The 27,806-nt window shown below is 44.9% G+C and overlaps 1 protein-coding gene across 9 annotated transcripts in view; it reads right to left on the minus strand.

Annotated features, from left to right (window-relative positions):
- The window catches only part of dmd (dystrophin), a 306,195-nt gene that overhangs the window by 108,196 nt on the left and 170,193 nt on the right, over positions 1-27,806 (minus strand). For all 9 annotated transcript variants that reach the window (XM_054743058.2, XM_054743055.2, XM_054743052.2 and 6 more), the window contains 10 exons: positions 22,983-23,128; positions 14,714-14,814; positions 14,268-14,379; positions 14,070-14,183; positions 13,681-13,836; positions 13,430-13,600; positions 12,974-13,156; positions 8,556-8,690; positions 5,603-5,752; positions 1,598-1,759 (listed from right to left, as the gene is read on the minus strand). In XM_054743058.2, coding sequence (XP_054599033.1) covers positions 1,598-1,759; positions 5,603-5,752; positions 8,556-8,690; positions 12,974-13,156; positions 13,430-13,600; positions 13,681-13,836; positions 14,070-14,183; positions 14,268-14,379; positions 14,714-14,814; positions 22,983-23,128 — 1,430 coding nt within the window. The remainder of the gene's footprint in view (positions 1-1,597; positions 1,760-5,602; positions 5,753-8,555; positions 8,691-12,973; positions 13,157-13,429; positions 13,601-13,680; positions 13,837-14,069; positions 14,184-14,267; positions 14,380-14,713; positions 14,815-22,982; positions 23,129-27,806) is intronic.

Here is a 27,806-nt window from a genome sequence, read left to right on the forward strand (position 1 = left end):
CTTGGTTTGGATGAAATGGGGCAAAATAAAATATGAGAACTTTATTGAAAAGACACCAAGCAACATTTAGAATGAATGAATGAATTTACATAACAACTAAGGAAATATACTGAGGAATTCCACATTAATACAAACAGATATGGCTTCACATATAAGAACTGTTGTGCTTTCGGCAGTCTGATGTTGGTTTATGTAGTTACACATTCTTTACAAAACAAAGATAATTTGGTGTTTTGGTAAGAATTACAATTAGAAAGAAAATATTTCAGTGGAAACAAACAACAATTTATTAACAAAACTGCTGATGCCTTTCCAAAACTTAAGTGTGAAAGCCAATGCTGCGATGTAACATCATCCACAGGCGCAGGAACCCAAGCTGATCCAGTACCGACACCAACAACATGGACCAAGCTCTGACACCGGTCATACAGGGACCTAAAAGCTTGTATCAGAGGGTCTGGTACCCCAAACTCCTGAATTATGCCCATAGCCCCCCCCAAGGGATGGGGTCAAACACCTTCTCCAAATCCATAAAACACACAGATTGGTTGGATGAATTCCCATGCACCCACCCTCCCCCTAAGGGTGGAGCTGGTCTAGTGTTCCACGGCCAGGACGAAAACCACAATGTTCCTCCTGAATCTGAGGTTCTACAATCCGAAGGACCCTCCTCTCCAGAACCCCTGAACAGACCATACCAGGGAGTTTCATGTCATTATTATTATTAGTTAGTTGGGTTTTTTGGTCCTTCTGGGTAGAAAACTGGTGAAATATGGAAAAGTAGGACCAAAAATGAATAATCAATAGCTTTATTAATTACCACTGGTATCCAAAAGGGGATCCAAAATGATTAAAACACTGATATGGATCAATAATAATTACTAATACTGGAGGTTTAACCCACCACAGCTCAGGTATCAGCATGTGGCTCAGGGCTGCATGGTGGCGCAGTGGTTAGCACTGTTGCCTCGCAACACGAAGGTCGCAGGTTCGAAACTCGGCTGCGGCCTTTCTGCGTGGAGTTGCGTGTTCTCCCCATGCATGCGTGAGTTTCCTCCGGGTACTCCGGTTTCCCCCACAGATCACAACATGCCCTATAGGTTAAAAAAAAAATTGTACGTCGCTTTGGGAAAAAGCGTCTGCTAAGCACATAAACATAAACATAAACATGTAGAGCTATGATGTAACACTCCTGATTACTCTACAGATGTCCCAACATGATGAGTGGGACTTAGTTGGAATAATGTAAGTTAGGACAAACCATCTGTTTACTTTCCAAGCTGTAAAGTTGGTGTTTGCCGCGGTCAACACAGCAGAACAATGTCACTGGTTTATTACTCTGCAGTAAAAAAAACGTGATCGTGTGAAGACCATCTGGCTCTGTGACCGTTTCAACTATGGATAAGTTTTCCCTGAGTCGTGAAGACCCAAAAGGGACGGTGCTGTCTTGTTCGTTTTTCATAAACCCCACTCCGGCTAGGGTTAGCACACGGGCTGATTGAAACACATGTTGTTTTCATGCAAGGGTAAAAGTTTGAGAGAAGGGGTTAAAGGGCAGAAGGAGAACTCCTGAGAACATTTAGAAGACTACAGCTACCTGAGCCTCCTGCGGGATCTGCTGGGCATCAATGTGGTCTGACAGGTAGGAAGTGAGGTGGCGATCCGTGTTGGCCAACGCATGCTGAATTTGCTGGAGCAGCTTGTCATTCTCCTGCGCCTCCTGTATGTTCTTCTCCAGTTCCTTCTGCCTTAGTGTTGCCTAAGGAAACAGGACACACAGCATCCGTGACACTTAAGAGACATGAACCCAGAACCGGACCACGTGGGCCTTTTTGTAACCCAGTTCTATCCTGCAGCTACTTCAGTCCCAAACACGGAGTAAGAAATTCCCTTTTATCAATGAGCCTCAAGCCCTCAAGTTGAGAGTAGACGCCCACAGCTCCACACAGCTGCTCCTCACCGTGGGATACAGCCGTCCTAAAGGAACCCTCCTGTAGGTGGGACTTCGAGGTATGTCTCGCATGTTGTTAGTCCAGCATCCAGCACATCAACGCTGATGATCTCCTGATCGTCTTTACCGCCAGACTCTAGAGACGCATTTCACCAACCGGCAAAGAGATTAGCTTGTAGACACAGCCCATACCTGCGTGTGCGTTTACAGGTGAACATGCTAATCTTACACACAGGGATAATAGCTCTAAGTATAGCCCTGAGCCCCTTGTGTCACACAGGATGTCCTGCTGTTAGCGAGGGACATTTGGAAGTGTTTGCTGGGCCCAGTGAGGCTGTGTTGTCCCACACATGTGTTGTGTGTGTGTGTGTGTGTGTGTGTGTGTGTGTGTGTGTGTGTGTGTGTGTGTGTGTGTGTGTGTGGCCCGCAGCAGCGAAGCACAAGATAATAAGGACACACACAGCAAAATAATACAATAGAGATAACTAGAAAAATTTGCATTTCTTGCAGAAATGCTGTTTAAATGCTGGATAGCTGAAACTGTAAGCTGATGCTGCTGAACAGCTGAACTGAAGCTGAAACTAAGCAAAACTGTCAAAATGAGCTGAATGTATTGAAAGATGTAGAAGCAAAAAGCACCAACAACCAGGTTAAGAACAAAAAGTAATTGAATAATAGAGAAAAATTATCCTAAACAGCAGAAAATTGAAATCGGTGAACATTGTATACAAATCTGGACAGCTAAAATGTCCAAACACCTGCTATTTCAGCAGGACAAGTTTAACAGTTTAATCTTTACGTTTAGCTGAACTGTGAAACACAAAATCAAGTTAAGACAAGACTCCTGGGACCAAGCAGGTTGAATTGATGCATTATATGTGTGGGTGTATATTTCCTTTTAGGCAGAAGACGATTGAAAACTCTCAGCCAATGAGAGAGCAGCGAAGGAGGAGGGGGCGGTTCCTGCCTCCTGGCTAGTGTTAAAATGTTAACTATGCTGCTAGTTTTAAGTGTATAGAGCTCAGAAAGATAAGAAACTGCAATATGTTATAGGCTCAATATTAGGCTTTTCACATTCATTTCAATGAGACTTGTTTGGGGATATCCTTATGCACTCGTGTTATCATGGTAACAGATAACGCATTTAAAATTGAATACAAGATTCCTGAGACCAAGCTGGTCGATTTGATATATCATATGTGTGGGTGCTCAATCCTGCTAGGACAAAAAATGGTTGAACACTCTCAACCAATCAGAGAGCAGCACTGTTTTCCCGCCTTTTCCCCCGGCTGTAGGAGGCCTGCAGCTGTACTCCTGTTAATGAGAGAAGCCTTTAAATATGTCCTTCAGAAGTGAAATTGGACCTGTGAAACTTCTCCTCACCATTCGAAAAGTACTGCACCGATTTGACAAATTCAAAAAGTGTGGGTGGCAGAAGGCTTTGATGGGCATGTATGTGAAGTCTTGTGTGCCTACCACAAATGTTCTAGAAGATATGAGGAGAACATTTCAGCTGTCTGTCGGCCACAGGTGCCTTTTTTTAAAGGGTTTAAATGGAGGAAAGCTGGTACAGTCCTCCTTCTGGGGCTTGTAGCACAAAAAATGTGCTATGTACCTGTCTGCTGCCTCCGGAGACCCACAGACCAGCCACGCCCTGTAGGCCTCCTTCTTCAGCCTGACGGCTCCCCGAACCACTGGTGTCCGCCAGCGGGTACGGGGGTTGCCACCACGACTGGCACCGGCCACCTTGCGACCACAGCTAGCAACAGCCGCCTCAACAATCGCAGAGTGGAACAAGGCCCACTCGGAGTCAATGTCCCCCACTGCTCTAGGGACGCGGTCAAAGCTCTGCCGGAGGTGGGAGTTGAAGACCGTCTTAACAGGTTCTTCTGCCAGGCGTTCCCAGCACTATGCGTTTGGGTCTGCCAGGTCTACGCGGCATCTTCCCCTGCCATCTGATCCAACTCACCACCAGGTGGTGATCAGTTGACAGCTCTGCTCCTCTCTTCACTCGGGTGCCCAAAACATATGGCCGCAGATCAGATGATACGACTACAAAGTCTATCATCGACCTGCGACCTAGGCTGCCCTGGTACCAAGTGTACCGATGGGCATCCTTATGTTCGAACATGGTGTTCGTTATGGCCAAATGGCGGCTTGCACAGAAGTCCAATAACGAAACATCACTTGAGTTCAGATCAGGTGGGCCGTTCCTCCCAATCACACCCCTCCAGGTCAAGCTGTCATTGCCCACGTGAGCATTGAAGTCCCCCAGCAGGACAATGGAGTCTCCTGATGGAGCACTATCTAGCACTCGTCCCAGGGACTCCAAAAAGGGTGGGTACTCTGAACTGATATTTGGCCCATAAGCACAAACAACTGTCAGGACCCGTTCCCCGACCCAAAGGCGCAGGGAAGCTGCCCTCTCGTCCCCCAGGGTAAACCCCAACACACAGGCAGAGAGTCTTGGGGCTAACAAAAAGCCAACCCCAGCCCTCCGCCTCTCACCCGGAGCAACTCCAGCAAAGGAGAGTGTCCAACCCCTCTCAAGGACTTGGGTTGCAGAGCCAATGTTATGTGTCATGGTGAGTCCGACTATATCTAGCCGGTACCGCTTAACCTCTGCCACAAGCTCCTGCTCCTTCCCCACCAGCGAGGTGACGTTCCATGTCCCAAAAACCAGTTTACTTGTCCGGGAATCGGACTGCCAAGGCTCCCGCCTTGGTCTGCCACCCGATCCACATTGCACCGGACCCTTCATGTTCCTCCTGCAGGTGATGGGTCCACAGGTGTGTGTGTGTTTGGCATTTACAATCTAAAGACTTTAGTCGTGCAGTCAATGAGAGGTTAAATCAGGCACCTACTGAACAAGAATATAGAGCTGACAGTCATCCACGTAGACGTGAAAGTTGGATTTTTGTTTTTGTATTAAACCCAGCGGTAGAAGACAGAAAAAGCAGAGGCCCACCACAGAACCCTGGGGAACCCCCGACTTTAACAGGGCCACCTTAGAAGAGCGAGCGCCCCTGGAGACAGTAAAAGCATGATTGGATAGGTAAGACATCATCTAACGTAAAGGTGCTGCAGTCAACCCAGCAGAGGAAAGAAAAGAAAACGATCTTTTATATAGTGCCTCTCAAGTTCAAACTCAAGAGGCACTTCACTAGAACATACGTTTAAAAAATATTAAGAATTTTTTTATTACTGAAAAATATTAAAAATTTGAATAAAATAATGTTAAAAATGTAAAGAAAGGATGCACTACTGCATGTTTAAAATGCTTCGGTACAACATGAGTGCTGAACATAGAGTCCTAAAAAGCGCCCAAAGCTACACCTCGACCCAGAGAACTGGCTGGGCTACGACCAGCCCCCATCAGATAGAAGCGCTGAGTCAGACAGCCTCCAGCAACATGTGATTGAGTGAATTCGTAAATATGGTTAGCTGCTGTTACACATTTGAATCATGCAACTCTTCACTTTTACTAGAAGCCTGTAATGAATGGCATTAGCAACAGCATTAGCTAGTTGCAGTTTGAGCGTGTTTGAATGGATGTTAATGGAGAAACTTGTTTTTTTGTGCGCTCTAGTGGTGATTATTGGTATGGGATAATACACAGCCAGCGGGGTGTATGGCGTATAGTCCTCTTACCCTCGCCATGAGTTCCTCCCATCGAGTGTTGAACAAATCCAGTTTGTGCTGAATCAGTTCATCCAGAACCCCCCCGTCCATCAGTGTCTGGGCCAGCTCCCGGATCTGGTTCCTGTTGTCTTCAGGGTGCCGCAGAAGAACTGCCAGACTCTGCAAACATACAGGAAACCTGTGAAAATGAACCCCAGAATGTGTCTGTGTTGTGCTAAGCACCAATGCTCCGTGAAAACCTCATTTACATGTTTGCCAAAAGCAATAATATGCTGCTAAGACCTTTTCATGAGTGGCTCTTACTGCACTCAGGCAGAACGCCACTCCTTTCCTAACAAAATCTAATCCTGTTGGAAATATCTGGAGCAAATGGAGAAAGGCTGCAGCTGAGCATGCGCTAACGGTCGATCACATCCGAATTCACGGCAGCATTGGAAGCAGATGGCAGCTCGTTAACAAACACCTACAAACAAGTAAGAAGCATTTTCGCCAAATGTATTTACTGACAACACAAAATTATCCAGTAAGATTAAAACACTCACCCCAACAATCTGGAGGACAGTGGAGAAAATTTAGAAAGCCTACAAAATTACATTGATGGAGTTTTTGAGAGTTTTGTCATGGGGCCGACACAGAAACACCTGGGACCTAGAGAAGCCGACCTCAGGACTGCCCCGAGGCGACCTCATCTCCCAGTAAGAACATGGTAGACATATTAGATTCCATTGACAAAAGACTTTTGGGATTTGAGGGTCATCTCCACCTGCTAGAAGTTCTACACAAGGAATTCCAGGATCTCTAACAGTCTCTGGAATTCAGCAAGGAGCGGGTGGAGCGGCTAGCTGCTGAGAACGCGTCTCTGCAGGAGTCCGTGTCTTCCCTAACAGAAGGCATGGCGCGGTTCTCCCAGGATAAGACCCTGAAGGAGATGGTTTTGGACCTTCAGGCCCGCAGCATGACAGACAACCTGGTGTTCGCTGCCCTGCCGGAGCAGACGGGGGGACAACCGGAGGACTGCGAACAAACAGTCAAGGAGTTCCTCCAGACCTGCATGAAGATACCCAAAGGAACAGTGAAAAACATCACCTTTCACCGGGTGTGTTGCCTTGGAGCCAGAAGAACGGACAGCAGAAGACCCCGTCCCACCGTGGCTACATTCGAACACTTCAAGCAGAAGAACCTAGTTAAAAGCTGCGGGAGAGAACCTAAAGGGAAAGACTTCAGCGTCAACGACCAGTTTCCTAAGGAGATCCTGGAGCGCCGCCAAGTCCTCTTCCCGCTGTGTAAAAAGTTCATCAAGGATGGGAGCTGCGCCGTCATCACCGTGGACAAGCTCTACGTGAACAACCAGCTGTACAAGAAGCAAGGAGCACCAGAATGGCTCTATTAGCCCAACATCCCGTCACAAATTCATTATTCTTCTGGGAATTCACTGGGTCCCAGCATGTCAGGATTAAATAGCTACTAGATCCATGTTTAGATGAGATGTTCATCTGTTCCCTCACCACCTCACACCCCCATCATTTTTTAACCCAGATTGGTAAGGGTCAAGCAGACAGTTTTGTAAGAGGTGTCCTGTAATCTTGCTTGAAGGACACCCTTTCGATTATTTTAGACAGGAACGGAAGGACAGAGATAGGCTGGTATTTCTTCACATGATTTGGAGGAAGGGATGTTTTTTAGCATCAATTTAACCTGAGCATGCTAGAAAGAGGTGGGAAATGTACCAGAGTTAGTGGAGTATTAACCACATGTGCAGCTACTGTAGGAGCAAAGATTTGAGCAGCTTAGTCAGAATGGGGTCGAGTGGGTGTGAGAAGTTTGGACACACAGTCCTCAGTTAGAGGAGTAAATGAAGAAAAGGATGCAGTAGGGCAGTGGTCTGCAAATGGTGGCCCGCGGGCCACGTCCGGCCCACGAGCCACCTCTTTGTGGCCCCCAAACCCTGCGTGCAATTATGGGGTAAGGGTCTATGTAGGGGGCAGGCGTATTAAGTGAACAGACCCATCTGATTGGCCGCATATCAGAAGGGCTACATTTGATTGGTCAAATAATACATCCGCGTAAAAAACAGAGCTGGTTTACAAAAAGTTGATGTATGACACGGATGGAAATGTTTGAACCAAACATCCGTTTTCCACGTGCTTTTCGATGGGCCTATCGCACGTCCTGTTATCGCGATGACGATAATTTTTCGATATATTGTGCAGCCCTAGACAAGATGCAGCGGCCACCGGTCCCTCTGACCACCACCACCAGGCAAGAGGGGTTAAGTGTCTTGCCCAAGGACACAACGACAGAGACAGCCTGAGCGGGGCTGGAACCTGCAACCATCTGATTATGGGGCGAGCACTTAACTCCTGTGGCACCGTCACCCCGTGACGTACCAAATCTAATCTGTTAAATAAAGGTGCGAAGTCGGAACCCCCACTCTGAACATCTGCTAGAGCGCTGGTTGGAGTTAAATCAGCAACACTAACCAAAGGAAGTTGCCATGAATAAAGGTTCTGCTACAGATGCCCTCCACCCACCTGTCTATGTCCACCTGAAAGCAGGCAGTAAACAGTAACAACACACCATCACAGTCCTGCAGACGATGAGTGGCTCAGCCGTGGCGTTGGACATGATGACACTAAATCTATCTGCTTCAGAAATGTCATCAGAACAAAGATAGGGGAACAGTAATGGACACATATTTTTCATTACAATCCAGCCTGTAGCCCTGTAGGAGACATCAATAGACTACGTAACAACTGCATGACTCAGAGTTCATGTATCAGAGCCACTGAAGAGGACAATACTCTTCATCACTCTGAATGTGTGGACTAATTCAGTTGGATTGCTGTTGAGTATCAGTGGTCCACATCCTTGTGAACACTATTTAAGGTGATCTTGTTGATTGGACACTAACTAATAAAGTTCCAGAGTGGAGGGCCTTTCAGCTTTGTGATGTTGTACTCACATCCAGCGCTTCCTGAAGCTCCTTAGTACCTCCTTGCAAGTTATCGGTTTCCTCCAGCTTCTGCTCCAGCTGGTCCAGGAAGGCGTTCTCCTGTTCCAGATAAGACAGCAGCTCGCACCAGCATGCCCAAACCTCCTGCAACACAGTTTATTATGAGCAAACATGAAAAAGTAAACATGATAACTCACTCTGAGGACTTCACCACATCGTAATGACCATACCACACCAATGTATGTATAAAGCACAGTTTAACAATAGCATGTCAGCTAACCAAAGTGCTGTACATAAAAAGCCAAAGGCTCAAACACAACAACAAGACAAATAGCAAAAAAACAAAAACAAAAAAAAAAAAAAACTGACGGATCAGTTAAAAGACATAAAAAAGTCAAGCATTAAAAGTCAAGCATAAAATACATGTTAAAAGGACAATCACAAAGAAAAAGTTAAATCACTATGGGGGGGGGGGGGGGGGGGGGGGGGGGAATCAAACCCGCTAAAAACAGCACCAAAAAAAAACTAAACAGCTAAAAAATATATCCCAAGGTACAACTAAAAGAGCAAATGAATCGTAGTTAAACTAAACAGGAAAGGTAAAACAGCTCTAAGAGGGGCAGTGAGGCAAGACATGGCCTACTAGAGTCATGCAGTTTTAGTGAGGTTAATCATGTAGGTCATGTAGGGTAGACAATGCTAAAAAATGCATCTTAAGAGTAGACTTAAACCTACTGAGGGATAGAGGCAAACGTACTTGGATGGGTAAAGAGTTCCAGAGATTTGGTGCCGCATGGGAAAAGACCCCCCCGTGATTTATAGCGGACCTTCAGAACAACCAGTAGCTGGTGACCGGTCGATCAAAGGGAACGTGTGGGTGTTCATGGAGTCAACAGCTCAGTCAGACAAGATGGAGACGGACCATTCAAAGCCTTGTAATCAAAAAGCAAGACTTTGTAAAGAATTCTAAATTTAACTGGGAGTGAGAGTCAATTAACAAGAATGGGTGTGATGTGCAAGTGTCTGTTGGAATTGGTTAAGAACCTAGCTGCAGCATTTTGAACTTTCTGTAGTCAGCTCAAGGTAGGCACATTAATGCCAATCAGCACAGAGTTGGAGTAATCCAGGCAGGAGGTAATGAATGAGTGAATGACAAGATTCAAGATGCGGGTGTTTGAGGATGGATTTAAGCCATGTGATGCAGCAAAGTTGAAAAAGGCAAGACCGCACAGTGGCATTGACTTGTAACGTCATTGAGAGGTCGGAGTCGAGTTTCACACACAGGCTGGTGACACACAATTTAAGATTCACTGAGGGAAGAGCAGGTACATCTGCAGCACCATTTGTGTCAGTGGGGTTAAAAAAGATGGCTTCTGTCTTGCTGTCATAACAGTAAGCAGTTAGAGGAGAGCTAGGTTTTGACTTCAGAGAGGAATTCTGCCAAAACTATTGATGAGTGTTGTTGACTAGGTTTCAGTTGAATTTGGCAATCGTCTGTGGAGAAATGGTAGTTGACCCTGTGATTGGATAACATCTTTCCGAGAGGGAGGATGTCTAATGAAAAAAGGAGAGGACCAAGGACAGAACCCTTAGGCACTCCCTACGAATATGGAACATTGGGAGAGGTGAAATCTGATATGGACACTAAAACATCGACCAGTGAGGTACAATTTGAACCAGGCAAGGGCAGTATCAGTAGGTGCTATTTATAAGATGCACCATGCCGGTAAATCGGCATGATATTACCGCAATGGTATGTCTATAAACGCGCCATGCCGGCATGGCGTTGCGCGAATATTGCGGCATTCGTTCCGCCTCGCTTGGTAGCAATATTGCGGTAAAGGTCTGTCGTATGCGCCCTGGCGCAACAGAGACAGATGTCATGATGACGTGGGGAGTTATTGCTGAGCTCCGGCTGGCAAATTTATTGAAAATGAAAGTAAACACAGGCAATAAGGTTTGCTTTTTGAACAAAATTAGCTGAGACGGCAGACTGGAGCGCCGCAGCGCTCCATGAGCCTCTCTGTTAGAGCTGAAGCTCAGATCACCAGAGACCGCACAGGGACTGATGGGGACAGACACCTTCAGGATCTCTCAGTCAGGGCAACTCCAGAGTGGTAGAGTGTCCAGCCCCTCTCAAGGAAACTGGTTCCAGAGCCAAAGCCAGGCATCGAGGTGAGTTCAACTATATCTAGTCGGAACCTCTCAATCTCACAAACTACCTCAAGCTCCTTCCCCACCAGGGAGGTGACATTAGAGAGTCCACTTCTGTAGCCGAGGATCAGACAGAATGACAGAACTAAGTCCAAAATATGCAAGCCCGAATGGATGGGTGTGTGAACCTGTTGTTGGAGACCAAAAGAGTCTAAAATGTCTAACTTGAGGCTTGTCAGGGCTGCAGATATGTAAGTTAAAATCTCCAAGAATAATTCCTTGGTCATATTTTGCAATACAGTCTGATAAAATGTCAGGAATTTCACCTGAAATTTTTGAGTCTTACCTAGTTGGGCGATAACAGCAAATGACCAAAACAAGATGACTAAAGTCGACCTAGCAGGCTACCGCCACAACCAGTGAGTGTTGGCTCAATCAGGACACGCCAGTCTGAGGAACAGAGCTCCGAGAATGCAGCTGACTCACCAGGAATAACTCAGGTCTCATTCATGCACAAGAATGTCATCTCATGCTGAAGAAATAATCCCTTAAAATGGTGGATTTATTCCCAATTGACCGGATGTTCAGGAAAGCAACTCTGAAGAGTAACGAAGGACCCGAATGAGCTGAGAGGAGTGACTATTGTGGGATAGCAGAGGTCAGATTTGTGGATACCCTGGTGAAACCACGAGCTGGAGGTGGAGGCATTCTAGTGACGGGATCCCTCAGGTAATCTTCAGCAGAGCGATAGATTTAAGAAGGTCCAATGACTTCCATGTAGCAGCTCCAAAGGCAGGAGAGGATTACATCTCGTGAGGAGAAAGCTCTGAGCCACACTTTGGAGTCCTTGCACTTGCCACGCAGCACTGTCTCCTTGGTAACGATGATGGGCAGGGAGAGTGAAGCAGCAGGGCTGGGACCATCAAAAACAACGGGGCAAAGGGCCATCTCAGATTGGAGCAACGATGATTGGGTAGTCCAGATTTATGCCAGAGTTCAAAAAGGGTGAGTCGATCATAGCAAATAGTTAAGCTACAAACTACCAGAGAAAAACACAGAAATAAAAAAAGAAAAAACAACAGTCGCGGGAGCAGACGGCAAGCTGAGAACGCCGGCGCCATCTTGTAACACAAAATCGAGATTACTGAAACCTCTGGTCAAAAGTACTAGATGTTAAAAGAGGGTGACGATAGCACAGGAGTTAAGTGCTGGTCCCGTAATCGGAAGGTTGCAGGTTCGAGCCCCACTCAGTTTGTCGCTGTCATTGTGTCCTTGGGCAAGACACTTAACCCCCCTTGCCTGCTGGTCAAGGGGACCGGTGGCACAAGTGATCGGCAGCCTCGTCATCATAGCTCATCCACACCAGCGTGTGAATGTGTGTGTGAATGGGTGAATGACTGATTGTGTCGTAAAGCACCTTGGGGGTTCCAGGTCTCTAGAAGCCACTATATCAAATACGGGCCATTTACCATTTAAAACACATGAAGGATCTAACAATGTCTGTCGCTACTACTACAGAATACTTCTGATTATCTGCTGGTCTGCAGGTATGATCACCTCAGCTGTTTATTCAGGGTTCAAGTCTGGAGCATGCAGGCGAGTGTTAACACAATGCCAAGGACAAACGGCATAAACACAATGTGTTTCTGCCATCAATATGAGACAGGACAAAGGTGACTTCACAACAATTTGGAGTCCATCTTTCTACAGAAAGTGTGTTCTATGTGCTGGGTCCTTTCCTATCAAAGGAGTTCCTCAGGGCTTTGTATCAGGGCCACTGATCTCTCTAGTGATAACCTTAATGATAATTTAGCCATTTATATGTTGATGGTATAATCATCTGATGCTCAGCTCCATCCCTTGACCTGCTGAGCTCAAATGAAGTTGGTTTAAAAAGCAGGAAACCTAAATTAATCTGAAATAACTAGGAGGTGTTATCTCAACTTCCCAGGATCAAAAGTGTTAAAGGATCCAAAACTAAAACACTATAACACCTAATATGTATTTAGACATAATTAGTTATCAGAATTAGATCAACATGGAGGACTGATGGCTGACTCACTGAGTCCACCATGAACTCCTCTGTAGACCAATGGGTTCCAGAATCTGATCAATACCATTAACTATCAGAATGAGGGACAAAACTGAAGATGTAATGCATCTTTTGGATAAACGGTGTTCGAAAGCTGAATCTGACTGAGCTGAACTGAAACAATCTGGTTTTAACACGATGCTTCTGCCTTTTACCGACAGCGTAGGACGAGCTACTGTACCTCCAGAGTTTTACATTTCCCATCCAGACGACTACATAGACGCTGGTAGTTAGCCGTCAGCACGTCCAGCTCCAAGCGCAAAGCATCATGGGCAGTGGGCGGGGCCTTGCCAATGAAACTGTTCACGCTTTCCGTCAGCAGTTTGACCTTCAGCTCCTTGGAATGGACCTCCTCCTGGGCTCTCTGACGACAAAAAAAAAAAAAAAAAAAAAAAAACTCCTCAGCCATCTTGGATGTAAACTGTGGCATTTAGCTAGGAAGCTAGCTAAGACAGTTAAGACGGTCACACAGGAGCACATATTAAAATGACTGAATTTTTTTCTTCAATAAACAAAGGAAGACAGAAGAAAACATGCTTTAGGGTCACAGTACCAGGGTCAGGGTTCAGACCCCCCATCCACGGTCACACATTCCTGCTGTCGAACGTTTCAATTGCTCTGGAATGTTCTCCAGTACCTTGAGTTCCTCTACAGCCTTCCGTAGCTCTTCAGGTGTCTTGTATGTGAAGTCTCTCTCCAAATAATCCTCCTCAGCCTGGTTTATCCATTCCTGCATCTCCTGCATCTCCTTCCTTAAGGCCATGGTCTTATCAAGCCCCCCTTTGAGGGCTGACTTCTTGGCGTAGGCCTTCACAGAGAAGGTACAAGAGCACTAACAGGAGTTTCCTGAATTTTTAACATATGATGGACTGGTTGAAAGTGACTTACCTGTTTGCAAACGTTCCCCCACTGAGCATTGAGTTCATCCAGTTCCTTTTGGATGTGGATGGCGAATGGTGGTTCTGCCTCTTTCTTGAGGTAAAGGCCCACCTCGTTGATTCCGTTGACACTGGGCTGAATGGTGTGGATGTCATTCCCCAGTGCCTGGCCAATCAGAGAATAGGGCAGAGTCTAAACAAGCAGAATTGCCAAAACTTCACATATTAGAACAATTCACTGAAGTCCTCCAAAGTTCTTCTCTTAGAGAGGTCGTACACAAACGAGTTTTTCGTGAACTTTAAAGATTGTTTAGTCTGCTCTCTCTGAGGGCCTTTTTCTTTCTATTTCATTTGTTGGTTGTGAAAGAGGCATTTATGCCTGCAGGCTTGTTTCCTTACTGTGCACTGCTCTAATTGTTTCTCCAGTGCTTCAGAGTCTCCCAGAGCCGGCCACTCCTCATTCAGAAAGACATCCACATCAGCCATCCATTTCTTTAACGTCTTCACATCATTCTGGTGGAGAGATCATACCAGAATGACATAGGTCCATGCAGCCATATCCAAGCTAAATTTTCCATCCAGCTCCTCTAGTCCCACCTCAAACTGCATCAGTTTGGCCATGAGCTCCTGGATTCTCTGGCTGCTGTCCGTTAAGGTGGAGCCCAGCCGTTTCCAACGGGCCATGATGCCATCGATCTCTATATGATACCTTCAACACAATAGAAAAACCTTTGTTTGTGCTACAGCACTTACAAGTCATCAGAGCCTATGCTGCCGAGTCTAAAATCCAAACGAACAAACGACATACAGAATAATTTATTTTTATAATTTATTCCAGGAACTTTGATCAGCTGTGTCGTAAGTAACTAAAGTGTTTTATACCTAAATCTCACCCTTTGATTCAGACGGATGAAGGTTTCAGAACAGCTACACAGAACATCTTGACTTAAGGACTAAAATAGTGGAAATTGCTTCATTCTATAATGAACCATGCTGAATCTGCAGCAAACTCCATCCCGTTGTACGAGATAGAGACATCTTACTTTTGACTGATGTCAGGTGGAGCTTTCTGGAAGACCTGCTCGGCAGCAGAGGTCAGGTAGTCGACCTCCCCCTGGTGTTCAGCCAGAGACTCCTGGAGAGCCTGAAAGGACAGAAAAGTTGGACCACTTACTGTAGATACCCACAGTATAGAGGACTGGGACCTCCCATAACTATGGTTACAGGTCAGACAGGTGTGTACTAGTTCTCTGTTCCTGCAGAAATGAAACTATTAAAAAGGGGAATCAACAATCACCCATTTCTTGATACTGTTAGTAGGGATGCAACGATACCACTTTTTTCCAAACCGATACGATACTGATACTTGGATCTGAGTACTCGCCGATACCGATTACCGATACTTCTACCACACAAAAAATGCAATGAATTGGAATACAGGTTTTATTTCCTTCTCTGCTTTCAACTTGAAAAGACTGTGAGGTAGATAAAAAGTAAAATATATGAATAGAAATCATCACAAAACTAAAATATTAGGTGAACAGAAATGACAAGTTACAGTGAAGCCACTTTCAAGCAACTGCATTGGTATCGGTATCGACATCATCCTCATGAGGAGCTCTGATTAAGGTTGGTCACGAAGTTTGCAACATCCCAGGATGCTGGGTGGAGAAGGGTGGTAATGTTGATGAGATGGGGTCTAGTCACACTGAGTTAGGGTCATCAAGAGCTTACACAGAGTTGTCTCATTATCAGCCACAGGAGGGTGAGGTCATCATCTCCTGAGACAAGAGCCTTAACAAACCCATAAAAGTTTTGGTTTTCAGACTTTTGTTAAACCAGCTGGACTGAACCGAGGACCACTGAGGAACTTATGCTAACATCTTACAATAGTTTGAAGTGTCCAGGACAAAAACAATCGCTCTGGGCTCCTTTGATCGGTTCCATCACATGGCAACGACGGAACGTCATTGATACTCTCAAACACAATGCTGTTGTTGATGGGCCACTGGGGGGTCTGGGGCTACTGGCCCACTCTGGTGGCGCTTGTGGCTACTGTAGACCATAACATCCTACGTAGCAGACTCAAACATATAAGACTTTCTCAGACAGCCGTGGCATGGTTCAGAAGTTTTATCTTCCAATTTCCATTAGCAAAGAGAGCATGACGATCATTTGTAATCAACGCTGATGCATCTTGGCCATGTTGCAATGTGAACATTCCTTCTTGGTGCACTGGTGAAACACAATCACACTTATTCTGACTGGACTTGATTTTCACCGACTCTTGCTTTGACTGTTATGGTAACCACACCCTGTCAGAACAACAAGACGAGGGTCTTTGTGACATCACTACTTTGGTTCAGAGACTATTTTAGTTGATAACCAATTGATTATTAGTCATTGCTCATGTTTGAAACTGAATGACTGGCACATGTGTTGGTTTCAGGTAAAACTTATATTTATGCCGTTTTACAGCAAACCAAAGATACTTGTTTCTTTTCCACTCACCAATAGATGGCAGTGTAGGCTGAATATGACCCACGACCAATAGAGAACATGGTGTCTCTGTGTGGTCTGATGAGAATGGTTCCACCAGCAACAGAACCAGTATGGCCAGAACACCAGATCAAACAGGAAAAAGGATCCAGCTTGAGAAATAGGTGCAGCCAAAGTTTCAGATGATGTCAAATATTCAAGCAACATTTTGACTTCCTTATTTTAACATTTCATCAATATCGCAAATACATTCTGATGCAGGGTTTGATACACCTGGTGAGGGGGTGCAATCAGAAAAATTGACTAATAGAAACCATTTCCAGTGTCCATAACCAATAAAGTCTCCTTTTCACTTTATATATTAACAGATTCACCAGCCAGTGACCTCACATAACCCAGCGTTTCAAGTGATGCAAGATATGATTTTTTTTATAGAAATCTGACACACAAACTCTTAAACTCAGCTGGAAACGTTCTAGGATATTCAGGTGCTGGTCCTACAATGAGAATATCAGGATTAAGTTGACTTATTTCATACCCTGGTCCTTAAACCAGGTCCTGGTAGCTTTGGGCTTGTACTTCCTGTAACCCTTTCAAGAACCAGGCGGTTTTCAAAGGGCAGTGCTCATCCTAAAACAGATCTATACTGTGTGGGTTAAGGAAGGGGGGTGCATGATCATTGCTCCACATAGAAATAGCATGAGGTGATCGGTATACTCTACAGGTACACAACTGATCACAAAAACTGTGTTTTTTTTTTTGGACATTCTGCTCCATTTTATGGTGTTTTGTCAGACCAGGAAATGGCTGCAGGCAGAGAACTCCAGAGCAACCAGTGACTCTGCCCTCCAGTCATCCAGCTGGCCTTCCCAGGAACCTCAAAGGAGCAGGGACTATAAATTGGGAAAACGTGGAGGGAAAATATATCCCTAAAAACCTGAGGTGTCCTTTTTAACATTTATTAGCAGGCTGGGTATGTGTTCCAGATATCTATAATTCTATTGTTCCTGGTAGAAATGAACATTCCAAATATCCATGGGAACCTTCTTACTGAAGGAACTTTTCAGATATCTGAAATGTTCCGTCTAGACAAAAAGAATCATTCAGGTAAAAATCTTTGAAGTTATAGATATTAGAGAACGTAACCGCGTTATCGAACATAAAAGTAACCTCATCGTTACTTTGCTAGGTATCTAATTACTTCTTAAATGTGGTAACTGAGTTACTAACTCAGTTACTTTTTAGAAAAAGAAATTCCTAGCTATAAATATTTACTAATGTAGAATGCCCAACAAGACACGCCCCTTTCTAGATTTCTGCTTCTTTTCAGTGACAGACCTGAACTGCATCCCGGATACTCCTGCTGCTGCCAGCACACCTTGGCAAAATCAAGCAGGTAAAGAAAACAGTCTTAAAGCATTTATAAATGTTTAGAATGAATGTTAGTGACAGTGTGATGTAGATCTGTCAGGCTTTTCTAATCCTAGAGTTTCACCGTCGGTTTCTATCAGAAGCTAATGCAGGAGATAGGTGTAGGAGACTATTTTCTATCAGAAGCTAATGCAGGAGATAGGTGTAGGAGACTATTTTCTATCAGAAGCTAATGCAGGAGATAGGTGTAGGAGACTATTTTCTATCAGAAGCTAATGCGGGAGATAGGTGTAGGAGACTATTTTCTATCAGAAGCTAATGCGGGAGATAGGTGAAGGAGACGATTTTCTATCTGAAGGTAATGCAGGAGATAGGTGTAGGAGACTATTTTCTATCTGAAGGTAATGCAGGAAATAAGTGTAGGAGACAATTTTCTAATAAATAATTTTATCTTTAGAGGTTCTCTTATCAGAACTCCTAACTGGACGTGTAGGTGAACAAAATGTCTAAATGGGATCCTGTACAAGTTTCTACCCTCTGGTGGACAAGCTGGGTAATTAAGGTGTTACTGAAAGTTTTTAAATTTGATCTCCAAATGATCCTTGCAATAATCTTTGAGTTGTGTGGTAGAACCATTGACATATATACTGGACAATTTGTTTCCATAGGTTCCAATTTTAAGTTTTTAAGCCAAAATGGGAGGTGGCCACCACCACCATTTTAACCGTGTCACAGGTTCCGTCAAGCCCAGACAATTCCACAAAAGGGAAGAGAGGTGGAGCTGAGAGTGGGGCTGTAAGGCTGGGATGAAATGACAACACCTGCCGAACTGAAGCGATGTAGCTACAAGCTAACCCAAAGCTAACGCGGAGGTGGGAGCTAAGCTAATGGAGGTAGCTACCTAGCTACAACCGGAGTTAACTGTGCACAACACCAGAGCTTCTGAGTCAGAGATACACCGGGCTGACCGCTGGGTAAAACCAGGTAGAACACAGAGGTCTCCCGAGAGCTCCACAAGCCTGCAGCCGTGCAGCAGACAGGCGCTGCTGTGGTCAAAGATGCACCGAGCTGCCGCTGGGGAGAACCGGGTGCAAAACATCGGTTTCCATCCGAGAGCTCCACAAGCCGGCAGCCAAGCAGCAGACAGGCGCCGTGATCAGAGATGCGCCGAGCTGCCGCTGAGGGGAGGGAGTCCATACCGATAGTCGGAACCCAGCTCTACCAACATGTTATATTTCAACCCATTTTCAAAAATGCAGCATTATGTTAAATGCACTGGGTTTTACCCTATTACATTTCAATTTCATGGTTAAACAGCACATGTTAAAATCTAAGCTCAGCTCGGCAGTGACCTAAAATACATAAATATAATTTTACTTACCGAGAAAAATGAAGTGGAGACTCCTTGGACGCTCTATTAGTGCAATTAATGCCACAGCAAGTCATTTTGTCCAACAATTGCACAAAAAATATCCAAAAAAGAACACACAAACGCTACAACTAATGGTCTAAGTTAATAGACTGAAAATGGCGGAACAGTTTTCAGGCGAGGCCGAGGCTCAGACTGAGGCCTTTCACCGAAGCTAGCTCTGTGGTCACGTGGGTCTGATGCTCATTAATTATTCAGAATTTTAGGCTTTTAATACACTTAAACAGAAGAGTGACAAAACAATTCCCCCTCCTCAGAGTTGTCATGAGTGTAAACTAGGGCCTAGTCCGCACGTAGCCAGGTTTTTTTAAAAACGAATATCCGCCCCTCCAAAAACTTGCATCCACACCACCTCATTTAAAAAACAAACTCTGTCCACACGTACCCGGATAAATACGTTGTTAAGGACATGCCAGACCTGTAGGCGGCAGTACTTCCCCCATTCTTAACCTCGTCCTTCGTCTGTGGTCTTCCGCAAGGAGCAGTAATTCCGCTTGCAAAAACAAACAAGCAAAAAAGCGCTTGGACAATTGATAAAGCGAGCGCAGCTGTGAGGGCATCCATGCTGTCGGCTAGTGTAAACACAGGTCGCACACGTGATGTCAGCATTTTTTTGTCGCGGAAAGTGACGTTGCGGACCTTAAAACTCCGGTTTTGTCTGTCCACACGCAGACACCCAAAACGGAGAAAACGCAGATCTTCACTTTGGCCGGAGTTTTAAAAAAAATCTGTTTGCGTGTGAAAAACTCCATTTTCATGTGGATGACAGGCCAAAACGTAGAAAAATATCTATGTTTTGGCAGATCCCCGGCTACGTGTGGACAGGGGTTAGATCTATTAAACCTAAAACATGTTTTGGAACCAGGCTGTAAACATGTTTATTTCTGCTGTGAAATTGGTATTTTTAACATTGGAGTCAATGAGGATTTGCTCGCTTCTGACACCAGCCCCTAGTGGATGAGGGTGGAACTGCAATTTTTGTCACTTCCGCGTTGGCTTCAATTTCAGACCCGAATTATGGGGGCTAGGGTAGAACACATCCACTCAATCCCTCTCCATCTGAAGTCCTGACTCATTTTTTTCCCATCACCATAGGTGAGCCCATTCCTTTCGTCAGATGTGCTCCCTCTGTGGCCTGAGATGCATAATGCATAGAGGAGGAAGGCCCACATGAGTCTGCTAAGGCTGAGAGCGTTTCTGCTCAAGCAGCCAGGCAAGCGTATCATTGCTGTCAGTCACAGGGTCTGGTGGAGGCTCCACTGATGCTTCAACAAACCCAGGTTAGCTGTTGTTGCTGATTTGAATGTTTAGGAAGAAACACCTGACATCAACAGCAAACTTTGTTGTTAGAAAAATAAATAAATCATTTCATATGGTCACAGATAGAATTATATCTCTGCTTTTATATGGAAAAGTGAGAGCTCTGATTGGTTATGGATGGATGATGGATGGACGGACAGACAGGCAGACAGTCAGACGGAAGGATGGATGGGCGGACAGACAGACGGTAGTTTATAAAACACTAAAACAGAATAAAAACTTTACCAACACTAAAGAATAAAACACAATCTTTACAATATGGAGACATGGCACATTCAACATGAAACACTTGCATCAGAAATACTTTACTTAACGCTCCCACTGTCTTGAAGTGGTGCCCATTCCTCACCCCTGCCACGTGGACCTCAACGGATACACCATCAACCCTGCTCAATGGTCAACTTTCCTCGCGGGGTCACCCATAAAGACAGTGGGAGGGTTAAGTATTATTGCATCTGAAATACTTTACTTAAGTATTATTGCATCAAGAATACTTGACGTAAGTATTATTGCATCAAGAATACTTAACTTAAGTACTATTGCATCGGGAATACTTTACTTCAGTACTATTGCATCAGAAATACTTTACTAAAGTATTATTGCATCAGAAATACTTTACTTAATATTATTGCATCAGAAATTCTTTACTTAAGTATTATTGCATCATAAATACTAAGTATTATTGCATCAGAAATACTTTACTTAGTATTATTGCATCAGAAATACTTTACTTATGTACTATTGCATCAGAAATACTTAACTTAAGTATTGTTGTATCAGGAATACTTTACTTGAGTACTATTGTATCAGAAATACTTTACTTAAGTGTAAGGTTAAATATAGTTGCTTTCAAGCTTAATATACTACCTTTACTTATGGCCAATAAGCTGTGATATTCTATATAAATATAGAATATCAACCTTATTAGTCTTTAAATATTTAATCAGAAGATTCTTGGGTTCTTTGCTTTTTCAGGGATCAAACACACTTCGTATCAATCCAGACAGACTCAAGTTTATAACAAGAAAGAATTTATTTTCTAAACAAATAAAAACATGATAAGTTAACTAAGACTACTGTGATGGATGAATCTAAGAGGATGGGATGTGATGTATGGTGATTGAATGGTGTGTGTTTATCAGAACCTTGTATCTAGAAGAACTGAGTTCTGGGTGTGAAAAGAATTTGGTTTGCGTTAAACTATGAAGTTGGTTCTTATCAAAACGGCATCAGACGCAATCTTGTTGTGTTCTACATACCCCTGAGGAGACTCCCTTTACGATCTGAGATGACGGTGGGGGTCGTGTGACCCCAAGGTACCGAAGTTCGTAGAAAAGACAGCAGTACGACCAGGTCGGCCCAGAGTCGTATCCCGGATTACAACAAATAGATGAAATCGTTTGTGTCTAGAGCAGCTGTTTCTGAACAGCTGAAGGAACCATTTTGCTGTGTCAGCTGTAGGCAGCTCTTAGCTTGTCGAAAGCTTGTGAAGAGATGCAATGGGAACAGAGTTTACCTCTGATGGCCAGTCAGAGTTAGCTCAACAAACAGAATGCTGAATCTCACAGAATGCTGGAATGCTGAATCACTCCGTTAGTGATTCTGTTTTAATATTCTCATATTATGATTTACTTGGCCAATCAGGACGTGCCATGTTGAGAGGTGTTAACAACAACCCTCAGAACATCACACCTTCTTTCAGATACAGGATGCTCTGATTTGTGGGTAAGAAAATATCTATGTGCAGTGACGTTACTTTAACTTTATCTTATGAACAGTGTGTCTGAGTGTAGATAATGATTCACTTGTTAAATCAAACATTACTGATCATAACACCAAAATGTTTCATTGTAATAATAAAATTCATTTCAACCACAGTAATTTAAGCAGATTAATCAAAACATTTCATTAGTATTCATATAACATTTGTTCATTCAACCATATTATTATTTAATGGTTATTTAACTTATGAGTTGTAAAAGTGTTCACTTTATTCAGAGGCAAGAATCCCGTAGAAGCGATAAGGGAAGCTTAGGCCTTGAAACGGGAACAGTTTGTTGACAATATGTTATCATGTGTTCAGAGCTGTAGAACCTTCTGGGCTTGTTGGAAGATAGAATGTAAAATCCACCTTAGAGAATGGAATTTATGTCTGTAGATGACCAGTGGCATGTAGGTGAAAACGGACCATTTCTGGATGTTACATAAGTATTATTGCATCAGAAATACTTTACTTAATTATTATTGCACGTGACAGGAAACTGCCACAGGGTGTGTGTGTGTGTGTGTGTGTGTGTGTGTGTGTGTGCGTGTGTGTGTGTGTGTGTCATCATCAAAACCAAAGAAGTCTGGTTGCCTTCATGTGAACCCTGTGGGATTAACATTACCTGGATGGCTGAGAACCTTCACCTGCACCTCAACTGAGCCGTTTACATGCAGATGCAGTTGTTTTCCTACTGCATCATCAGGGTGCTTCAGCACGGTTGGAACCAGTCCACCTTCAGCCAGACTAATGTGTTTACATGCATTTAACAAAACCAACATCAGTCGTTTTAGCGCAATAGTTTGGTTTATGCAATGTGTGGGGACCTGAACGTCGCAGGTGGAGATGTGGGGACCAAAGACCATATAGGGAATCCATTATGCCAACAGTGTTGCCATGGCAACAGAGGACATACAGTTAGTGATTTTACCTGAAGATCCTTCAGTCTCTGCTCCATAACAGGATACTCTGTAACAGCCGTTGATGGGATGGACAGTTTGGCTTCACACTGTTGTATCCATGCCAACAGCGCTGATAGGGTCTCCTTATATTGAGCTGGAGGTAAGCTTTTCAGAACTAGACACAGAAATGGAGACGGAGTTAAGGGATATGTCTTTCTGGTGATTCACTCAGAGACCATAAGTTCCATCTAGAGAGGTGGGCAAGATGGGATTAAAATTAGCTAAAGGGGCAGCAGTAGGTCAAGAGGTAGAGCGGGTTGTCTAGTAGTCAGAAGGTTGCAGGTTTGATCCCGACTCTGACCAGGGAATGCTGCTGTTGTGTCCTTGGGCAGGGCTATTACCCCACCTCGCCTGCTGGTGGTGGTCGGAGGGACTGGTAGCGCCTCTGTCGGTGCACCCCAGGGCAGCTGTGGCTACATCGTAACTCATCACCTCCAGGTTGTGAATGGATGAATGATACACTGTAGTGTAAAGCCCCTTGGAGTGCTCTAACTCTAAGAGGAGCTATACAAGTGTGGGTCCTTAATCAATATTGAGAGAGAAACCCTGCTTTCTACCAGTACTCATTGATATCAGCTGCTTTCATCCTGATAAAGGCTTCTGATTAACCAGGAGGCACACAGGAAGACTTCATGATGGGTAAAAGTAAACAACTCTCCCAGCATCTTCGTAATCTCATCGCTGAAAAGCCTTCAGCATTCCGACCTGGATTGGCCGACTTTTTTCAGGTTTTTTCAGGTTCAGCTAGCGTTAGCCGCAGCCACCTTAAGGGCATTAAAATACGCACAGAAGAAAAAGCAAAGAATAAAAAGAGAGTAGCGAAGCGAGAGCTGCTGTTACTGTCACCTCGTGCTCTTTGTAACCAAACGCGATCTTTCTTTTTCGTACTTTGGAGTCAATCTTCACATTAGCAATTTCAAAAAATTACTGAAGGCATGATGGATGGAGAAATGTTCTGGGACATTCTGGATGAAGATCTGCTGCCATCTGCTGCCATCTACCAGAACGCTGAAAGTGAAAAGGGGGTGGACATTTCAGCAAGACAGTGATCCCAAACACAAGGGCATGGGAACGCTGAACTGGTTTCAAAGAAAGAAAATCAAGTTGCTTGAATGGCCGAGTCAATTACCTGACATTTAAAGTGTCCGATACTGATTACACTTATACTTATAAACCGATACTTATTATACTTATATACTTATACTTATATGCCGATACTCATTATACTGATATACTTATACTTATATACAATACTTATTATACTTATACTTATATACCGATACTCATTATACTGATATACTTATATACCGATACTTATATACCGATACTTATTATACTTATATACTTAAACTTATATACTGATACTCATTATACTTATATACTTATACACAATACTCATTATACTGATATACTTACATACCGATACTTATTATACTTATACTTATATACTGATACTCATTATACTTATATACTTACACTTATACTTATATACCAATACTTATTATATTCATACTTATATACTGAAACTCATTATACTTATACACTTATACATATATACCGATACTCATTATACTGATATACTTATATACCGATATTTATTATACTTATATACTTATACTTATGTACTGATACTTATTATACTTATATACTGATACTCATTAAACGTATATACTTATACTTATATACCGATACTTATTATACTTATACTTATAAACTGAAACTCATTATACTTATACACTTATACATATATACCGATACTCATTATACTGATGTACTTAATGTCAGAGCCCAAGTCCCCAAACCAGCCTCTTCCAGCTAGCTGGTCTCCACCCTGGACCACACCTCCCAGAATGCTCCTCGCGGGGATTCTTTCCACGTCACTAACCACGACTATATATGGAAGCCGCCTCCGGCAGCTTACCACTTAGTCATTGTTTCTTCAGATCCGTGATCAGAGTATCCTACCAACCTACCTATCCGACGAACTGTCTACTCACAGTAAGCTCTATTTCTTACCTCTGGAAAACCCAGCATCTCCATGTCACTTCAATGACACTCGGACGCTCGGGGAATTCCTAGATCAAACCGCGAGCCGGTGTATCGCCGACGCTAGCACTTCCGCGTCTGTAAAGCCATGCTCGCCACAGCTCAACTCCCTTATCCAGCCGACCAGTCTGACAGGATGACTGAGTCCATTAACCCAGCGGAGTTTGAGCGTATGAGGAATGAGGTTGTTCAGCTCCACGCTTTGGTCGATCGGCTCAACACCAAGGTGAACTCCCTAAAGCCGGGCGTACACTGTGCGACTTTTTCACTCGTAGTACTCAGCTTCAGCTCAAACTGTACGACTTCCTCGCAGGGCAGATCTCACGAGTCATGCGCTCACACTGCATGACCCAGTTCTCGGATGCAATTTGACTGCTCACTCTGTACGTCTGGTAGCAACATGTCGGCCCTAAAAATATGCTAAAAATAGCAGTTTTTACTCAACACGATAGACTTTTTTGTCTTGTTTTGCCTGTTGTCCTTCGGGAGTGCTGCAGGAGGACACACATGGATCTATGGGGGTTGGATGAGGAAAACGAAATAAAGAAAGTAAATCTGTGTTTTGTGATCAGGTTAATTTGACATGAACACGACAAACATGCTTTCTTGACAATCTTTGCAAGTAAAAAACCGTGTAGAAATAAAAATGAACAACGTGTGTTATTAGGGAAATAGCGGGCGAGCGGTGTTGATGCATGATTGCGCATGCGCCGTGAGCAGTTCTGATACTTTTTGGGTCGTAGCTGCTCGCAGCGCCGCTTCAACAGTGCGATACCCTCACGAGGGATGAGCAAAATATTAAACATGCCAGAAGTTTGTGCGAGCTCACGATTGCTGATCGGTAGCTGGTCACGTGGTGTTAATCGCCTCTCGTAACCCACTGTACACTACACGACGCAAAACTCGCCCCGATCTTGTGGATTCTCGCACGACTGGAAAATCGGCTCAAAAAAGTGAAAAAGTCGCACAGTGTACGCCCGGCTTAACTGACCTCACTCTTCAGTTATCTACATCTCTCAATGCTCTCCAACAGCAAGCCCTTGCTCCACCTAAGGAGGAGCCGCAGTTCAGCCTTCCAGAGAGGTGGAACTGGGTGGATGGGAGCTCCGATGGTCTGCTCGCCATCCTCAACATGCAATATGAGTGCCAACCAGGAACCTTCCCCACTGCTCGCTCTCGGGTGGCGCACCTCACCTCACTTCTCTCTGGACGCACTCAGGAATGGGCCGCTGCTCTCTATAATTTTAAATCCCCTTCATTTGTGACCGCCCTCAGGAAGACCTTCGTTCCACCTAGTAGTGAGGTGGGAGGTGAGGCACGTCTCCAAAACTCAGCCAACTGGAACGCTCGGTGTGCACCTATGCATCAGAGTTTCGCACCATCGCTGCCAAACTACAATGGGATGACTCTGCCTTCCGGGCTGTCTTCTTAGAGGGGCTGGCACCCTACATCCGAGATGAGATGGCGGGAAGAGAACTGCCCCAGACCCTGGATGAAGTAGCTGACCTTGCGCTGCGCATCGACCAGCGGGTTCTAGTTTGACCCAAGTTCTCCGCTCGCCCACTCAGAATTCCTGGACCTCTGCCTCATTCACTAACGCCAGCCCCCGGACACACCTCAACGGCACAATGCAGCTAGGCCACCTTCCTCCGGGAGAGAGCGACGGTGGCGCAAGGGTCTCTGTGCCTATTGTGGCTCTCCCGACCACCTCCGCCTGGACTGCCCATTACGGCCGGGAAATGAAGTCACCCACTGAGTATCGGGGTAGCTCAGCCCGGGTCACCCTCTGCCCCTGTCTCTTCCCACCGACTCCTCCTTCCCGTTACCCTCCTTCATGGTGAGACTTCACATCAGATGCACGCTCTGGTGGACTCGGGGGCCACCGACAACTTCATGGATGTGGATCTGGCTAAACGCCTACGGATCCCCCTGACCCCCCTGAAGAGGGTTTTTCCGGTGACCTCGGTGGACGTCAGACCTCTCCAGCCCTATCCTGTCCAAGACCGAACCCAGTCACTCCAGATGATCATGCAAGGCCACCAGGAGACCCTCCCATTTCCTGATCATCTCCACTCCCTCCTCTCCTCTAATCCTGGGGTTCCCCTGGCTCCGTCTCCACGACCCCCAGATTTCCTGGTCCCAGAACCGCCTGTTAGGCTGGGGGACCCAGTGCCAGGCCAACCTCTCTTCTCCTCCACCCATGGCAGACCGCCCGGCTGGTGGTCTTGGACCTTCACCGCCCAATCTGCCGCTGCCCTATCAAGACCTTGCCGCAGTCTTCGTCAAGCAACGCACCACCACACTGCCGCCTCACTGCCCTTATGACATGGAAATCAAGCTGCAACCAGGAACCAGCCCTCCTCGAGGGCGCCTTTTCTCTCTCTCTCCCTCCGAATCCAAAGCCATGGATGAATACATCAACCAGGCCCTTCAGCAGGGTTTCATCTGACCCTCCTCTTCCCTGGGTGCCGCAGGCTTCTTCTTTGTGAAGAAGAAGGAGGGTAACCTTCATCCCTGTATAGATTACTGGGGTCTTAATAAAATCACCATCCGGGACCGTCATCCCCTGCCACTCCTCACGACTGCTCTGGACTCCATCTCCCAGGCGCGAATCTTCACTAAACTGGACCTCCGGAGTGCCTATAATCTGGTCCGCATCAAAGCAGAGGATGAGTGGAAGACCGCGTTCATCACACCCACCGGCCATTGGGAGTACCAGGTCATGCCCTTCGGGCTGTGCAACAGCC

Source organism: Nothobranchius furzeri, chromosome 14, assembly GCF_043380555.1.
Source record: "Nothobranchius furzeri strain GRZ-AD chromosome 14, NfurGRZ-RIMD1, whole genome shotgun sequence".
Taxonomy (NCBI): domain Eukaryota; kingdom Metazoa; phylum Chordata; class Actinopteri; order Cyprinodontiformes; family Nothobranchiidae; genus Nothobranchius; species Nothobranchius furzeri.